This window comes from Mesitornis unicolor, unplaced genomic scaffold, assembly GCF_000695765.1.
Source record: "Mesitornis unicolor isolate BGI_N332 unplaced genomic scaffold, ASM69576v1 scaffold3288, whole genome shotgun sequence".
NCBI classification, from domain to species: Eukaryota; Metazoa; Chordata; class Aves; order Mesitornithiformes; family Mesitornithidae; genus Mesitornis; species Mesitornis unicolor.
The window spans coordinates 72,868-88,035 of NW_010199615.1; the positions used below are offsets into that span (position 1 = coordinate 72,868).

Genomic DNA, 15,168 nt, shown 5'->3' on the forward strand with positions numbered 1-15,168 from the left:
TTTAAATTAATTCTCTAGTCCACTATTTTACCTTTGATTACCTTGGAGCATATGTACTTATTTATATAATAGTGTAAAATCCTATGTTATATTTTTCAGATATCGAAATTATCTGAAGACTACTTAGCATTGCAGCAAAAATTGAATGAAATGATATTGTCACATCAGCTGAGACCAGTGATGCTGTCCAAAGATAAGCAAGCTAGTGGCCGACATTCTTCACATGTTTGTCAGTCAGGTAATGTTGAACCTTACGGTCAGTAGAATTTTTGTTTGTAAACAGGACTGTCAAGAAGCGACACCTTGTCATGTTTTTAAAGGCCAGGGAACTAGTAGATAAGCTAGCTCTGGCTTCTCATGCCTGTTCACTTTTGTATGAAGCCCCATATCAGTACATGTCTGGCACAGTTTCCAGGGAAATATCCAAGCCTGTTTGGGATTTACATATTTACCATTTTTCTTTGTGTTTTGTTTCAGAGCTGCTTAAGATTGGTGAATAAATCATTGTGAGACCTAGACATAACAACTCTAGAATTATTTTTATTTGGTAAAATTCCATATTAGCTCTTTTTTACTCATATGTTGCTCAAGTGTGTGTACCACTGGTAAGATACGAGACTGTGTTTTAAAAATAAAGTATTTTTTTTTAGGTACTACATCAAAAAATTTACCAAAGATTGTCACATTTATACTGAGCAAGGTTTAACTATCCACAAATGCAACTGAGGCTATCAAAACTTGTAACTCCTACCCATGTTGGTGGTTATGTCCTTAAAATTACAAGTCAAGTTTTATTAATAACTGGTATCCATTTAACTCACACACTTAAGAGGACATTACCTCTGAAAATACACTCCAGAGTTACTTATATTCCAGTTAACATGGGAAGTGGGCGTTCCCAAAATGCAAGCACACTTGGAGCAGGTTAGGTGTCAGTGGGGAGGAGTACAGGGAGAATGAAGGTGGAGGACATGGGATTCAGCTAAGACCTGTGTCCCATGGAGAGATCCACAAAGAGATCCACAAAGAGCTGACTGAGCTGCTCAGGCCTCTTCAGTTGGAATAGACGTAACAGGGATTTCCCCAGCCTTTGTCTTGGGCTGCAGATGTGGAGGAAGATGAGGGCAAACATGGCAGATGACTGTGTGGATCTCCGTTTCTGCAAGGGAGCTTGTGCCACTGCACTGCCCCTGGGGACGATCTCTGCTCACCCCTGCACTGCTGGGCTCAGATCCAGGTCTGTTCCTTGCTGCCCAGAGCTAATTGTACTATTTTCATTATAACATTGTGGATTCAGTTGTCATATATGCTGAAACTTCTTTCTGTTGCCTTGGCTATGTTGAAGAGATCCTGCAAGTACTTCACCCACACTTCACAGTCCTCTCAAATGGGCAAACTGCTAAAATGTGGGCTTGTTGTTTCCAAAATCTAAACCTCAAAGTGTAAACTGGCTGCTAGTAGATAATCTATGTAGCTCAACCTGTTTCCAATACCAAAGACTGCAAGAGAAGACAGATGTGAAGTGGAAAACTAATCTAACTAATCTTTCATTTTAATGGAATGGACAGAGCAATGCTTGTGATTGTCATTGTTGGGTTTGTACCAAGTTCTCTATTAAATATTGCTATTTTTTTACAAGATAAACCTGAGGAATTAAAAATTCATGCTTTGGAAAATAAACTCTTGTTTCTTACATATTGTCCTACAGAAGCTGGAGAAGAGAGGTAGACAGAGGGAAAAGGAATACACAGATCCCTGTTTTATCAGTTAAAGGTCTCATTACTTACAGAAGTGAACCAGGTGAAAATGTATTAGTATGTTCATGCCATGTGCAAAATGGAGCAAAGTCTACCCTTCATATTGCTATAAATTTAAGTAGCTCTACAGGAGGCAAAAGGATGTCAGTTTTCCACCTGTGCATGCAACCATGCTTAAAGTGGTGACCAGTCAGCCACTTCCCTTTATCTCTGAAAATGTCCCACTGCTTTAGACCTTTGTTGTGTATAATACCATACTTTTTCAATGGGAAACTCTACGGAAATACTGCATTGTATCCTTTTGAACACTGATATGAAAAATGTCACACATTTCTTTGAACTAAGTCAAAATGCTTTTTAAGACACCACTGGAACTATTGTTGAGTTACATAAGAGATCACGTATTTTGCCTCATTTTAATAAATAGAAGGAAATGAGATTTTTTTACAAGCTAATGTTGTGTGGTCTTAACAAAAGGAGGATTTATTTTCTTTATGTTTTCTCCTGACAAATGTCTGTATGTGCAACATGACAGCACTTCGCTCTTTTGTGCGGCAGGCAAAATCTTTACGGAAATTCTGATGACTTACAAGTCCCCTTTTTTTCCTCTGATGGGTGCAAAAATTGAATGTTTGCTATCTTGACTAACTGCCTTTTGCAAAAAATGTCAGCAATAGTAATCATAACTTTAAAACAGTAACAAGCATTTTAAAAAGAGTCCTGAATGCTCATATAAATACAAACATACTTTATAGTCGAGGCATGCTCATTTCAAGATGGATCATGCAGAATTTTTGCAATTTTTAAAAAATTAAATATGGTGGACACACGCTTTGGTTTTGATTAAATTTCTGCAAGTTGGTGTGTAGGCAAGGTGTATACAGAGCTCAAGAGGAGTGACTTCAAAAGTGGCTGCATCTGAAATGGAATAATGGGTGCTATTTGACTAAGAAGCTGTGACTGAACTCACTACAGAGAAACGTGCCACAAAATACAGCTAAAGTTATCCTATCTGCTGATACCTACCCTTAAACATTGTAAAGCATGAGTTGCCCCCACTTCTCAAGGCAAACCAGCCCTTCCAGCCTGTTTACTGCTGTCTAGTTAGTCACTCACTTGAATGCTTGCTTCCAGTAAGTCAAACCACCCAAAAAACCTGTCCTCACCCAGTTCTTATTAGAACTCGTGTTCCCAATCTTTCTGTAGCCAACTTTACTTTTACTGCAGGTTTCCTTCTATGTCTACCTTTGCTGTCCTATCCTTCTGATGGCAATTATTATTGAGCTTTAGCTGTTCTTTAAATCATCTAGTATTTACCTATTTGTTATTGTTATTACTATGGTCATTTACATTTATTTACACTTCTTCTTCAGCTTCACTTATTTTATATGTCATTTTACAGCTATAACACACAAATTATATTTTATAGTTGCATGCCAGATAGGAATACTTGTCTGCCTTCATCTGCCATTGTTCGGTTTGAAAATTTACCAGCTCCTCTGATAAAATATTTTATTACATTGCTACCCACAGAAGGGGAGGAACTGTGGGGCAGCTGAATGAATGTTCAGGTTTTCAAAACCATTTATTTTAATGAAAACGCAGAGCCCGCAGTTTAAAGAACATATGAGCAAAAAGGTTAAATTGCTCTTAAATCCACAAGGTTAAATTGTTCTTAAGTGAATGTATTTGTATTTATAAAAATGCATAAAGCTAACTGCACAAGGTTCCTGGAATAAACAATATTCCCTGTAGCTCAGATTTCTGAGAAGGTTATATTTGTTTGCTAAATGCACTCAGCTGAACATAATGGCTGGATCCCAGGACTGCACCTTTGGACTGCTAGTGAGCCTTGGGTTATGCTGGTGTCAGAATAGATGCACAAATAGCCACTGTCAGGTTTTTGAGGTCAAAGCCTGAAGTGAGGGGAATTTGATCATTATGGGAGCATTTCTTTTCTTTTCTTTTTTCCCCAGATGAATAATGACACCCATCCTTGTAAGAATTAAGTGACAGTTCAAGTACAAAATCTCAGGAAGATAATTTTCTATATTTAGAATGAAATTCACATGGTACAAGAAACTCCGGTGCAGCTGAGGACTTTTTCAACTACACAAAAGCAGTGAGACAGGCAGGATTCCTCCTCTTGCAGCCTGCCACAGCACTATTTGCATGGGTTTTGTGGGCAGCCTTTGCAAGGAAAAGGAAGCCTGTGTAGCACTGGGTGTGCAGAGTAGTATTTATTGACTGGTCTGTCTTCTTTGCGAGTGAGTGGCTAGCCAGGAAGCACCGAGGCATAGGACAGGAGAAAAGCAGAGTATTCAAGGACATAGAAGATCTCTGTAGGGAGCTGGTCAGATCCATGCAGAACATAAGATCTGAGAGGTCGCAGAAGCAGACTACAGCCATTTTCCTTAAACGCCCTCTCCTAAACAGCAATAATCACAGGTCACCAGACTCTGAAATGAGAGTGTTAGTGTCAGCCAGAGAATGAAACTGCTTCCCTCAGTGGGGCTAACAGGACTTAGACGTGAGAGATCAAACACTCCAAATCCTGCTGGATACAATCAGAAAGTTCTCTGTTAGTCTCTTGCAGTTCCTAGTTCTAGGTCTGTGCCAGAATAATCCTTCTGTTTTCTCCAGATTACTAAGCATTTGCACCCATCCACTGTAATTTCCAAACCTGGTTGTGGTAAAAATCCGATGAATAAATAATGCCTAAAATTTACTAACGAGAGTGTTAAAGAGCAGTGTTTTTCTATGTGCAGATCCCAAACTTGAGTAATTACATCCTCATACTGTGTACAAGGTATGCACATAATGTTGTAAGCAGTAATAGTTGTTCACTTCTCATTATCAAGTCCTGGAATACCAGTTACTTTAGTTGCATTTTTCCAGTTACTTCCAAGCCCCTGTACAAAAACCATACAATTACTGCTCTTACTCTTGTTTTTCTTCCTGCTTTATTCTGAGTTTGGCTTTATACTCCCTGTCCCCGTAAGATGTGGAACAGCACTGAATCAAACTTGTAACGTTTCACTTAAATGACCTGAAAACGGGTTTATCTGTTTCTCCAGGTGGTCTAATAGAGACCTTTTGTCACTTAGATGCTTATCACAGCTGTAACCACACTATTTCTCCAGTCTTCAGTATGAGATCTGTTCTAAGTCATATGTTAATTTACATTAGCATCCATGGATGTTGATTCCTTGACATTGTTGTCTTCTTAGCTTATCATTGTGTGTCAGAATGTGCAGACACAGTTCAACCTAAAGGGCTGTTGATACTGACTCATCTTTATTCAAGAATTTTTTGCTCATACTTGAATGTTTCAAGAACATGCAGCTCTCTGCAGCTTCCATAGTTTGTGGTAGTGTTCAGAATACACATACATTAAATGAGTTGGTCCTAAATTTCATTGTCCCTTTTCTTATTTTTTTCAGTGTATTTGAGGCTTTCAGTGAGGACTGAGTATGGAAGTAGTAATGCCTTGTAGCTGAGCACCGTAGAGTCGAAGAGTGTATGTGCAACTTACATAGGAACCTTTGAGGTAGTGTTAAAAGAGCCAGCTGAGATACTGACAGGAATAAGGAATTTTCCATAGATTTGCTAAACTAACTTTAATGTTACCTGGCAGCCACACTGTTCACACACCTTCACTGACTCTTAATTTGTTCATTCTCATGGGGAATGACCTTAACTTTTATTAAGCTTTCCATCATCACTTGATCAAATGTATGTTTTGACAGTCTGCTTCAGGGTTTGGCAGCAGAGAGATAAAACTTCCTGGGCATGGGTTACAGCATGGCTGGCATTTGCTGTTAAGGTTCAAAGCAAAGCATCCATGTCACAGGAGCAAAACCACTTAATTTTGAGTAATTGAGTACTGACTCCATGCACTAAGTAGTCTGAGGAAAATCCTTCTCCCTTTCAAGTTGTTCAAGTTGTTCAACTTGTCTTCCTGTTGGTAAAAGCTTTAAAAAGAAATGTCTGTGTAGCATCAAATGTTTTGTTTCCAGTTTCTCCTATGCCTTGTTTCTAAGGCATGGGAATGGGTTGCAGCACTGACAGCACCTGTGCAAGTAGATGCAACCGCAGGGCATGGGCTGGCTGCAGAGCAGGAATGTCAGCACCATCCTTCAGTCCAGCTCCTTAGTTGTGCTGGTGACTAACTGGGACATAACCTTAAGCAAGCCTCAGTGTGTCATGTTTTGTGCATCTCATTTACCCTGCTGGTAGTATAGGGATGATAGTGCCAACCTGATGTTTGCAAAGTGCTCTGACAGCTACTGTTGTGAATAGTTTTCGTATCAATGTTGTTAAACATGTATTTCAATGTTTGTTAGATAGAAAGCATCAGTTTTACATATAAAGCACATGGCCATAAAGCACATGGACAGATCTTGCTAGAGACACTTGAAGTCTTAAGGAAAAATAGACTATAAGATATTTTACTATGGAGAGACTGAGCTTCAATAAAAACCTTTTATTTGTAAAAGCAAAAAAAAAAAGCAACATAATTGGCCTATTAATAAGTGAATTATTTTGCCCCTCCTTTCTGCTTCGTTGCCTGCTGCAGAAAGGTATAGGCCATCTGGAAAACAACCACATGAAACTCACCATTTATCAGGCTTGGGTATCTAATTTGCCTTCCACCTTTAACTCAACTAAGTAAATGGTTTCTGGAATTATCAGCAACTAATGAAAAAGCAAATTTTACTTTGTGCAGTGAGTTTTCCACTACAAGCAACTACCACATCAGCTTTATTTCAGTAGCAATGAACACACAAATCTAAGTGCAGAAGGAAATCACAGGTTCACTTTCTGGTGAAACAAAGAAAGGTAAATGCATCAAACTACTAAACTATTTTTTACTTACTTTGTAATTTGGAGACATAACGCAATTGCATTTTCAGCCCTCTATGTAATTTTATAAAGGAATGATGGGGGTCCAAGCTTAGAGGGCTCTCTGCCCCAACGTGGTATTTCTATCCCTTCAGTTCTTTTGCATAGCTCATACATATATAGAACACATGACCCGAGATGAAAAGCTATTTTTTACTGAAACCCTTATCACTGTCAAAATTATATTTTTTGAATGTAAGAGGAATATTGAATCTTCTTTTGCAGACCACGTGTGCAAGAAGTATACAAATAATTTCAGTTGGAATAATTGTAATCTAGAATATGATAATGCTTTATGTGTTTGACAGTGATAAATTAAATAACATAGCAGTATACATAGTGATGAATTCTTAGGAGACAATAAAAATGTTTCAGTATTATGAGAGCCTTTTCCTTGGGGTTTTCCTAAAGCCTCCAATTTGGCTTCATTTTTTTCACCCAGATTTTCATGTAGTCCTGATATTTGACACAGTTTTTGAAAATGTCCTACAGACAAGAGGTTAGGTGTCTCTATTCAGCTACACTAAATTTGAAGGGTTTGGGGTTTATTTAAGGTATTGTTTCAGTTTAGGTTCCTGTTGTGTTTAAAAATAAAACAGGAAAGATATGCCTCTGCTCTGTCACAAATGGAAACTCAGATAACTCCAGGTGGTCCATTTGAAATGCAGCAGGGTAACAACAGCCCACATAAGAGCAGTCAGGCCTACTATAGCTATTCAAATCAAATAATGTCATTTATATTTAACACAGGTTACTGAAATGAATTTATTGCACCTAAATTTTATTGTTTAACATGAATTATCTGTACCCTGGCTTAGAAAAACACTATTGTTCTCTTAAGTGCAAAATGTTGAAAGATACTTGTTCATTCAGTACATGAGAAGCAGTCTGCATTTCAGATAAGAAACTAAAACAATAAATGTAATCATTATCCAACTACAATTTAAATTAACGTTATTCATCCTGCCTCCTCTGTATATCTATGACCTTTACAAGTCTTTATTTATCACACATAACAAAAAACTGGCACAGCTAATTTTGCAGGAGTCAACACTGATGTGTTACTGATCGTTTCTCATTTTAAATGATTGTGCAACCTCTTTAATTAAAAAGATGTCTGAGGTACACAGGAGAGTTTTTATCGTCTAAAAGAGTTTCTGATGGTCATTAGAGAACAAAATACATTTTTCCTTCTAAGACTCAATCGTATGTAGTCAGCACTTTGGGGTTATGGAGTTAAAAGTCCCTTCATGTGAAAGAGGATTATATCAGCAAAGCACTCTTCAGTAATTCATTGGGAGCTAGATCCTCCTTCCACCTTCACACTATATTAATTTATGAGTAAGGAGATGTTTTTTCTCATGGACAGTCCTCTGAATATGTCTGTGATGGTACAAGGACAATCTGAAACCTTACTGGTCAATGCAATATATCTGGACACATGGTTCACCACACCTAGGCCTGGTGCTGTGACTTCATTCATTACCCATCTCTGTCGTAGATGTTCTGCTGCCCTGTGACTCCCACCTCCTTCATTGTGAAGGAATTGTTGTAGCCTCCTGTTAAATTTAGTTAGTCGGGTCTCAAATGGATAAACCAATTCTGCTTCCAGTCGGGTGATGGAAATGCCCAAAACAGCTGCTTTCTTGAGTTACAGCAAGCAGTAAAAGTTGCTATGTGAATTTTTTCAGTCTCTAGTGAAATTCTCTCCTGTTTTTGCAAAAGCTTCCCACACTGTGAAGAAATAAGCATTGCTATCTTCTGCTTTTTCATAGCTGCAGCCAAAACAGAAGATTCTCGTCCAATGCAGAGACCTCCAAGGAGGCCACGGAAGCCCAAGACGTTAAATAATCCAGAAGACTCTACCTACTACACTCTAATACATGTGAGTTTTGCAGGCTTTTTTGGGCTAAAAATGCCAGATAATTCCCATCTAACCTTTCTTTCCAATTGCCCGATTCCCTATATTCTTTTCTAATGTAGTGTAAAAAACCTGTGCCCTGTTGAAAGGAGGCAGACCACAAATTCACATTTCAAACTAGACTTAAAATTGAGATTCAGAGTTGCCCTGATTGGGGACATAGGTCAAGGCAATTCTTACTTTTGTATCTAAACATATGTACATTCATTATATGCATGAGCAGCATTTGCACTTTCAATCCTCAGTTTAAGTGCCCGGTCTCCGTATTTTCTCTGTAAGTCATGGGAGAGAAACAGATTTGTTCGGAGAGCTATTTTGAGTGTCTAAATTAGTGCTTGATCTTGCAGAGAGAGCAAATATTAAAATAGGCTGTATTAGTATGCACACTGTAACTTCCTTTACAAATGTGTCAGATTGTGATTATGAAGGAATTGGCAAATACCAACAGCTCAGGAGACTAATGGATTTGAGTGTCTCTATATATAGCCTTTGGTCCAAGTTCAGCTACCAAGGGCTGCTTTTCACTCTTGACTTTGGTGCCCGTAAGTATAGAAAAAAAGGCAAGAAAGTAAGCAGAAAGAGAGAAAATTTTAAAGCAGCTCAGAAAGCAGTTCCATCAAAAAAAGCAATTAAACTCATTTGCTGGAGGTGCCTGTATCTTAGTGACCTATTTTAACAGCCTGTGAGAGCCCAGCTAATAAACTAACCGTAGCAATTGCTTCTCCTTTCAGCAGAAGTGTCACTGGGGCCTTTAGGGAGACTTGTGTCTGGCATACCCAAAAAAGACAAATTTGGCTCTGTTTTGTTATGGCACCTTTGAAATAACACAGCTTTGGAACAGTGATATTCTGAAAAGAAATTATATTATTAAAAATAAATTGACATGTAAGAATAAGATTTGTTTTGTGAAAGCAAGATTGGTGAGATAAAGGACTGAAATGAAAAGCATGACACTGAATTCTGTATGAGGAAATTTCTGAGGTGAAGTGTAATTCTGAAGTAAATGCATATTTAGAAAGGTGAAACTATACAGTCAGGAACATAGTATTTTCTGAAAGCTAATTTGATAGATGGCCAGCTCCATTTTCAGAACACAACCATCGCATCAGGGAATTTTTAAACAAATTTTTAATAGCAGTTTTTCAAAGTATTTGTTAATACTATCTTCAATTAGTTGTATTTTTCAAGAAGCCGTGAAAAAGAAAAGTCTGTCTTCCTAACACTAATACAGGAAAGGTTCAGTATAAATATCTATACAGTGAAGCTTAGAAAGGAGACCAGCTAGTTCTTAAATTCTTAGCCCTTGGGCAAGTTATTGAGCTTTAACTTGAGGGTAGTCAGCTTTTCCAGCTGTCATGAATTGCCTTATTAAAAATCTCTGTGACCTGCCCATGTTTGGAGATGATTGTCAAATCCAGATCATCTGAAAGCAAAGGCACAAAATATGAGTGCTTTTTTTGAAGAATTCCTCTGTCTTCTGCAAAAACAGCTATTTCTCCCACCACATATTACAGATAAGACACCTTCCATTCTCTCTCATCTCATTGCATACCAAATGGGCTACATTGGTGCACAGGTATAAATGAAGTCTGACAATCGCCCATTGTTCATACAAGGCACTAAAAGTTTATTTTGGGGTTTATTTCTTCAGATCAGCCTGTCATTCTGAAATTATATGTCTTGTGCATTTACCTGCATAGGAAGTGTCTGTCCATCAGGATTTCTGGTTCTCAGTGACTTTGCAGTGGTTCACTAATTCTAATACGTTTTCACTTGTTTGCAAGAAACATAACTAAGACCATCTGCACTCCAAAATACTGCTTTTGAAGCGTGATGCTTTAGACGCTGAAGCATAGCATTGTTTTGGCTATAGGGACAGAACTCTTTTAGAGATAAGAAATTATTCACATTCCTTCTCCTCTGCGTTTCTGGATGTTTTGTATCCTAAAGGTGCTTTTGCCACCTAGTATACTGCTTTTTAAATATCCATTTTGTTCTACTAAAACCTATGCATTGACATTAAATGAGAAGAGGATTATGTCTGCTCCTACTGTGTTGCCTGTACTCATGGAAATTCTCATGGCATCACAGTAAATTTGTCTCGGTGAGATTGTGTCAACTTCATTAAAACAACTGCAGATAATAGAAAGTTTTAGATCTTCTATTTTGTTCTGATTGCAATTCATTAGCTTTTTTTCACAGTATGGCAACTGAAATTTGGGAGTAACAATGCTAATCCCATTCTCAGTCTCAACAATTCTGAAAAGATATTTTTATGGGGCATTTATTGTAATTTCTTTTAACCAGAAGTATACAATACTCTCCTATCTAACATATTGATGAGCTGTATCTTCGCATAAGCTTTCCTTTTAGTATTTTTAATTACTTTGTCTTTTTTTCAGAAATCAATACAAGATGAAAAACGGAAACCAAGAAAAGAAAGGTAATTTTTTTCATTATCTCACTATTGTTATTTTAGTAGTCTAGAAATAGTTCTTAGCTGTACTTCAATGAGGAGAATAAAGCATTTTAAAAAGCATGGTAATTTGGTGATTCACAGGAAGGACATCGTATACAAAGTTAAAATATGCAATTTTCAATGACAAAAATCCATTATAGAATCCAATCATTCAGTTTTACTCCATCATGGCTCTTTACCATGGCAACACAAGCACAATAATAAGTTAAGATAAGGTCCACATCAAAGATAGTTCTGACACAGAAAATAATTGAACTTGCTTAAAATTCCAGTCAAAGCAAATGAGCAACCAGGGGTTTTTTTGTTAGCAAAAATACAAAGACTGCCAAAATTCTCTCCTAAAAATATATGACTCTTTGGAAATCTATCATAAAAAATAAGACAATAATTATTAATAACAGGTAAAGAAGAGTAACCGTTGAAAACTCAGCCAGAATTCTTTTATTCACAGTGTAACTAACCTATTTGGATGGATCTCTGCAGAAATAAAGGAAGCAATAGATCTATTCTGCCCTTCTGTATCTTAGATCCTTAGATGTGCTGCATACCTGGTTCACACCTCCTGACATACATTTATTTCTGTTTCTATACTTTTTTGCTTCTGCCCAGTGACACTGCTATGGCACTGCAGCACGCATGCTGTGGTAGCCTGTTCATAGGTGCAAGATGAGTGGGCTCTTAGAACTATCCTTGGCTGGAGTTGCAGAATACAAACTTCATATCTAAAATATATATCTTAAATGAAATTACATGACGTTATATGCACATATTATATGCTCACGGCATCTAGCTTCATTCAACCACTGCTGAAACTGCACTTGATTATGCCACTGCTTAAAGGATTCCCTTAATGTCCATGTCCCCATCTCTGTTCTGTTACAGCTCTTCTTCTGATGTTACTCAGATCCTGAAAAAATTTCACATTTCATGTTGTTGTCTCTGTTTAGCCAGAAAAAAATTTGAATCTCTCATTTGTCCTCAGTTAGGTTTCACTCATCTTAAATCTAGTGAAGCAGCTCCATGACTGCACCTTCTTTCATGTGCTGACTCTGGATTAGTAAAATAGCAATTGAAATCAATGAGTTATTTCTGGTTTCTACCAATGTGAGAATTGAATTCTGAATATTTTTTTTTTCAGGTTGCTTTTAGGATATTATTTTTTCCCTAGCCATTCTAAACTGGATGTTGGGATTGTTTCTTTCTGTACATATGATACCTTGAATAGCATTCGTCTAAAAAAATAACAGATACCTGCATTATTGACACCACTATCTGAACTGGTTGTTTTAGGCTCTTTTCTTGTGCTTAAAGAAAAAAAATAGGCATCTTTAGGAAAATTATTAATCTCTTCCTCAAACAGATATCTAAAATAGGTGATTTAGATTAATTATTCCAAAGGAATGCCTCTCCACTGAGTATAATGGCAAACCCAAACAATTCAGTCATATTTCAGTCATACAGTTCTGCTTTATGAACATCTAAAAGTATTTAGTCTTTCAGAATTCTCAATATCTGCATCATGCAGCAGTTACATTTCAGAGACTGATTTCTTGTGCTGTGCTTATATATGTATTTCCTTAGATCCTCAACACATAAACACAATAATGATATTTGGTTGCCTTATTTTTGAATTATGAATATACTGTTGAAAAGTGAAACTGTTGACTCAGTGTACTTATTTATTGACAGTCTGAGCAAAGTGCTAGATTTAGATATCTACTACCAAGAAATTTCATCTACTGATTCCACCTCAAAGGACAGCAGTTCCACCACAAGAAGGAAGAGACACCCAGCTGAGCGCAGGACTTCAATTTTAAGAGCTACGGAGCGGTAATTCATACAAAATGGGATGATGGCTGAATTTTAAAAAGTATCCATACGAATAGAGAAAATGTTTGTAGAACATTCTGTGCCCTTGACGTTTGAGGTGGTTTTGGCATTTTTCAAGTAGGATCTGAAATAGTTTTAGAAAAGTATTGTGACGGCATGGAATTAAAAATAATAATATTAGAGAATTATCATACTGTTTACGTCCTTTTGAAAATGTTGCATTTCTAGGGTTGTTAATTACACCAAATCTGTCACCCTGAGGTCTGGTTTAGACAAATGAGAATTTTACCACTGAGCTCACTGGAAGGGATTTCTCAACTTTTACTGCTCTGATTGCATCCTAATCAGCTAGAGTGAAAAAATCTTTGTAACTTTTAAATTTACACTGTTACCTCTGAGGGCAGATGTATGCAATTAATAAACGTTTCTGCGCTTCAGTGTCTCTTGGATGGGGTTATCTGGATCTAAGGACTAAACAATCATTTCAATCTGCAGAAGGGAATCACTGATTATTATTTATTTGGCAGTTTACTATTGATGCTGGTGTAGGACCAGTGGTGGGGGACACCCTTAATGCAGAACACTGCAGATTTTTGTAGTTATTTCAGAGTAATACACTTTTTAAATAACTGAGTTTTATTTTTAATCTTGCTTCATGGTAACACCTGGTGGCAAGTCACCATTCCAGCCTGTCAAAGGTGGCTTCCCAACTGCAGCTTGCCATCTGAAGAAAAAAGCCATTAGGTGGGCACACAGGTAGAGCTCCACAGGCAGGTTAAAAACAGAGCAAACAAATTTACGCCAGTTGAAAATCTGGTTCAGTAACCATCAGGGAAATGCTACTGCAAAGCACCCCCATGTTCTGAGTGTTTTAATGTCCTTTGATTATGTCCCCTTCGCAGAAGAACATGTTGTTCCTCGGCGTTCATCTGCTCCTGGTATATAATGTGTTTGTTCCAAGGTGCCTGCTTTATGCCGCACAGGAAGAGGCCTAGCAAAGTCGGTTAATTTTTTTTCATTCTCCTTTTATTTCCCCCCCACCGATGGTGGAGGTTAAGCAGTCGATTAGGAGCGTTTGCCAAGGTAAATGTTTTTACATAAATTTCTAAAACACTTCTGCGCTTAATCCCTAGGTCGAGGGTTGCAGAAAGCCCCCTGGAAGAGAGTAAAACCGAAGATAATCCCTATGACTACAGACGACTGCTGCGCAAGACCTCACAGCGCCGGCGCCTTATCCAGCAGTTCTAGCTGCTGCTGCTGCTGTTCCTGCTGCCATTTGGCTTTTATTAGCATAATCTTTTTTATCATTTTATACCATGTGCTTCCTTTTTTTTTTTTTTAAATCTCCAGTGTTTCAAGTTTACAATGTGTGTGTTCATGTGAATATGAATTACTGTGGTTTACAGCCCAACAACGTTGCAAAGGGACACTGTCAGTCACATATCATATACTTTTAAAAAAACAACAGAAAAATTAGCTTTATTTCAGGCACCACTGCTACATCTTAAAATTATTAGACACTAAGCAGCTTAAATCTGGTTTACTTTCCTCAATGCATATTTCTTTCTTGTTTGCATTTCATCAGTCTCATCCAATTAAAATAGATCATTTAGTTTGTAGTTACCTAGTTAAGCTCTCAAATTCCCATATGCACCTTCAGAAGACTTTAGTTGCTCTTTCTAATAAATTGTTTTACAGGAAAAAAATATACAAGAACACCATAGGGGAATTTCTGCTCATTTTAGGTTTACAATGCCTAAATTTAGGAATGAATGTGGCAAGTGTCCCTCTAATGAAAACAAACATAAATGATTAATTGGATAGCGAGCTGTGGCAGGTTATTTCATTATTGACTTTACTGTAAAGCTAATAGCCAGTTTTAAAGGTCAATATTGTGTGTATAATCTTTGCTTTGGAGATATCCATTTATGGGAAGTGTATCCAGCCCTCTCCTCTGCCTCTGAGCTTTTTGACTAGGTGAAGAAGTTTTAAATTGTGTTTGCTTTGTTCTCCTTTGCGTTAGATTTTTTGTAATCTTAATCTCTGGGGTGCCAAGAAAGGAATAGAAATGTGCTCTCTGGCTGATTGCTGCCTAAAGGTAATGATCATTCTTAATCAGTCCCACCAAAAATTAAGTGGAAATAAAAACAATAGCCACTGTGTTCAAATTTTAGCTCAATTCCTTTTTCAAAAGACCTTATTTCACAGAAACCACACAGATAATTGCTGCGCTTCCTTTCAGGATTCGTAATTGCATGTTCCCAGCTGCAAAGTAC

At 37.4% G+C, this 15,168-nt stretch overlaps 1 protein-coding gene across 1 annotated transcript in view; it reads left to right on the top strand.

The window, feature by feature from the left end:
• Positions 1-14,140, top strand: part of MYO3A (myosin IIIA) — an 85,938-nt gene extending 71,798 nt beyond the window's left edge. Inside the window, exons 28-32 of the mRNA XM_010189491.1 lie at positions 100-238; positions 8,438-8,547; positions 10,986-11,026; positions 12,752-12,892; positions 14,026-14,140. Coding sequence (XP_010187793.1) covers positions 100-238; positions 8,438-8,547; positions 10,986-11,026; positions 12,752-12,892; positions 14,026-14,140 — 546 coding nt within the window. The remainder of the gene's footprint in view (positions 1-99; positions 239-8,437; positions 8,548-10,985; positions 11,027-12,751; positions 12,893-14,025) is intronic.
• Positions 14,141-15,168: the final 1,028 nt, after the last annotated feature.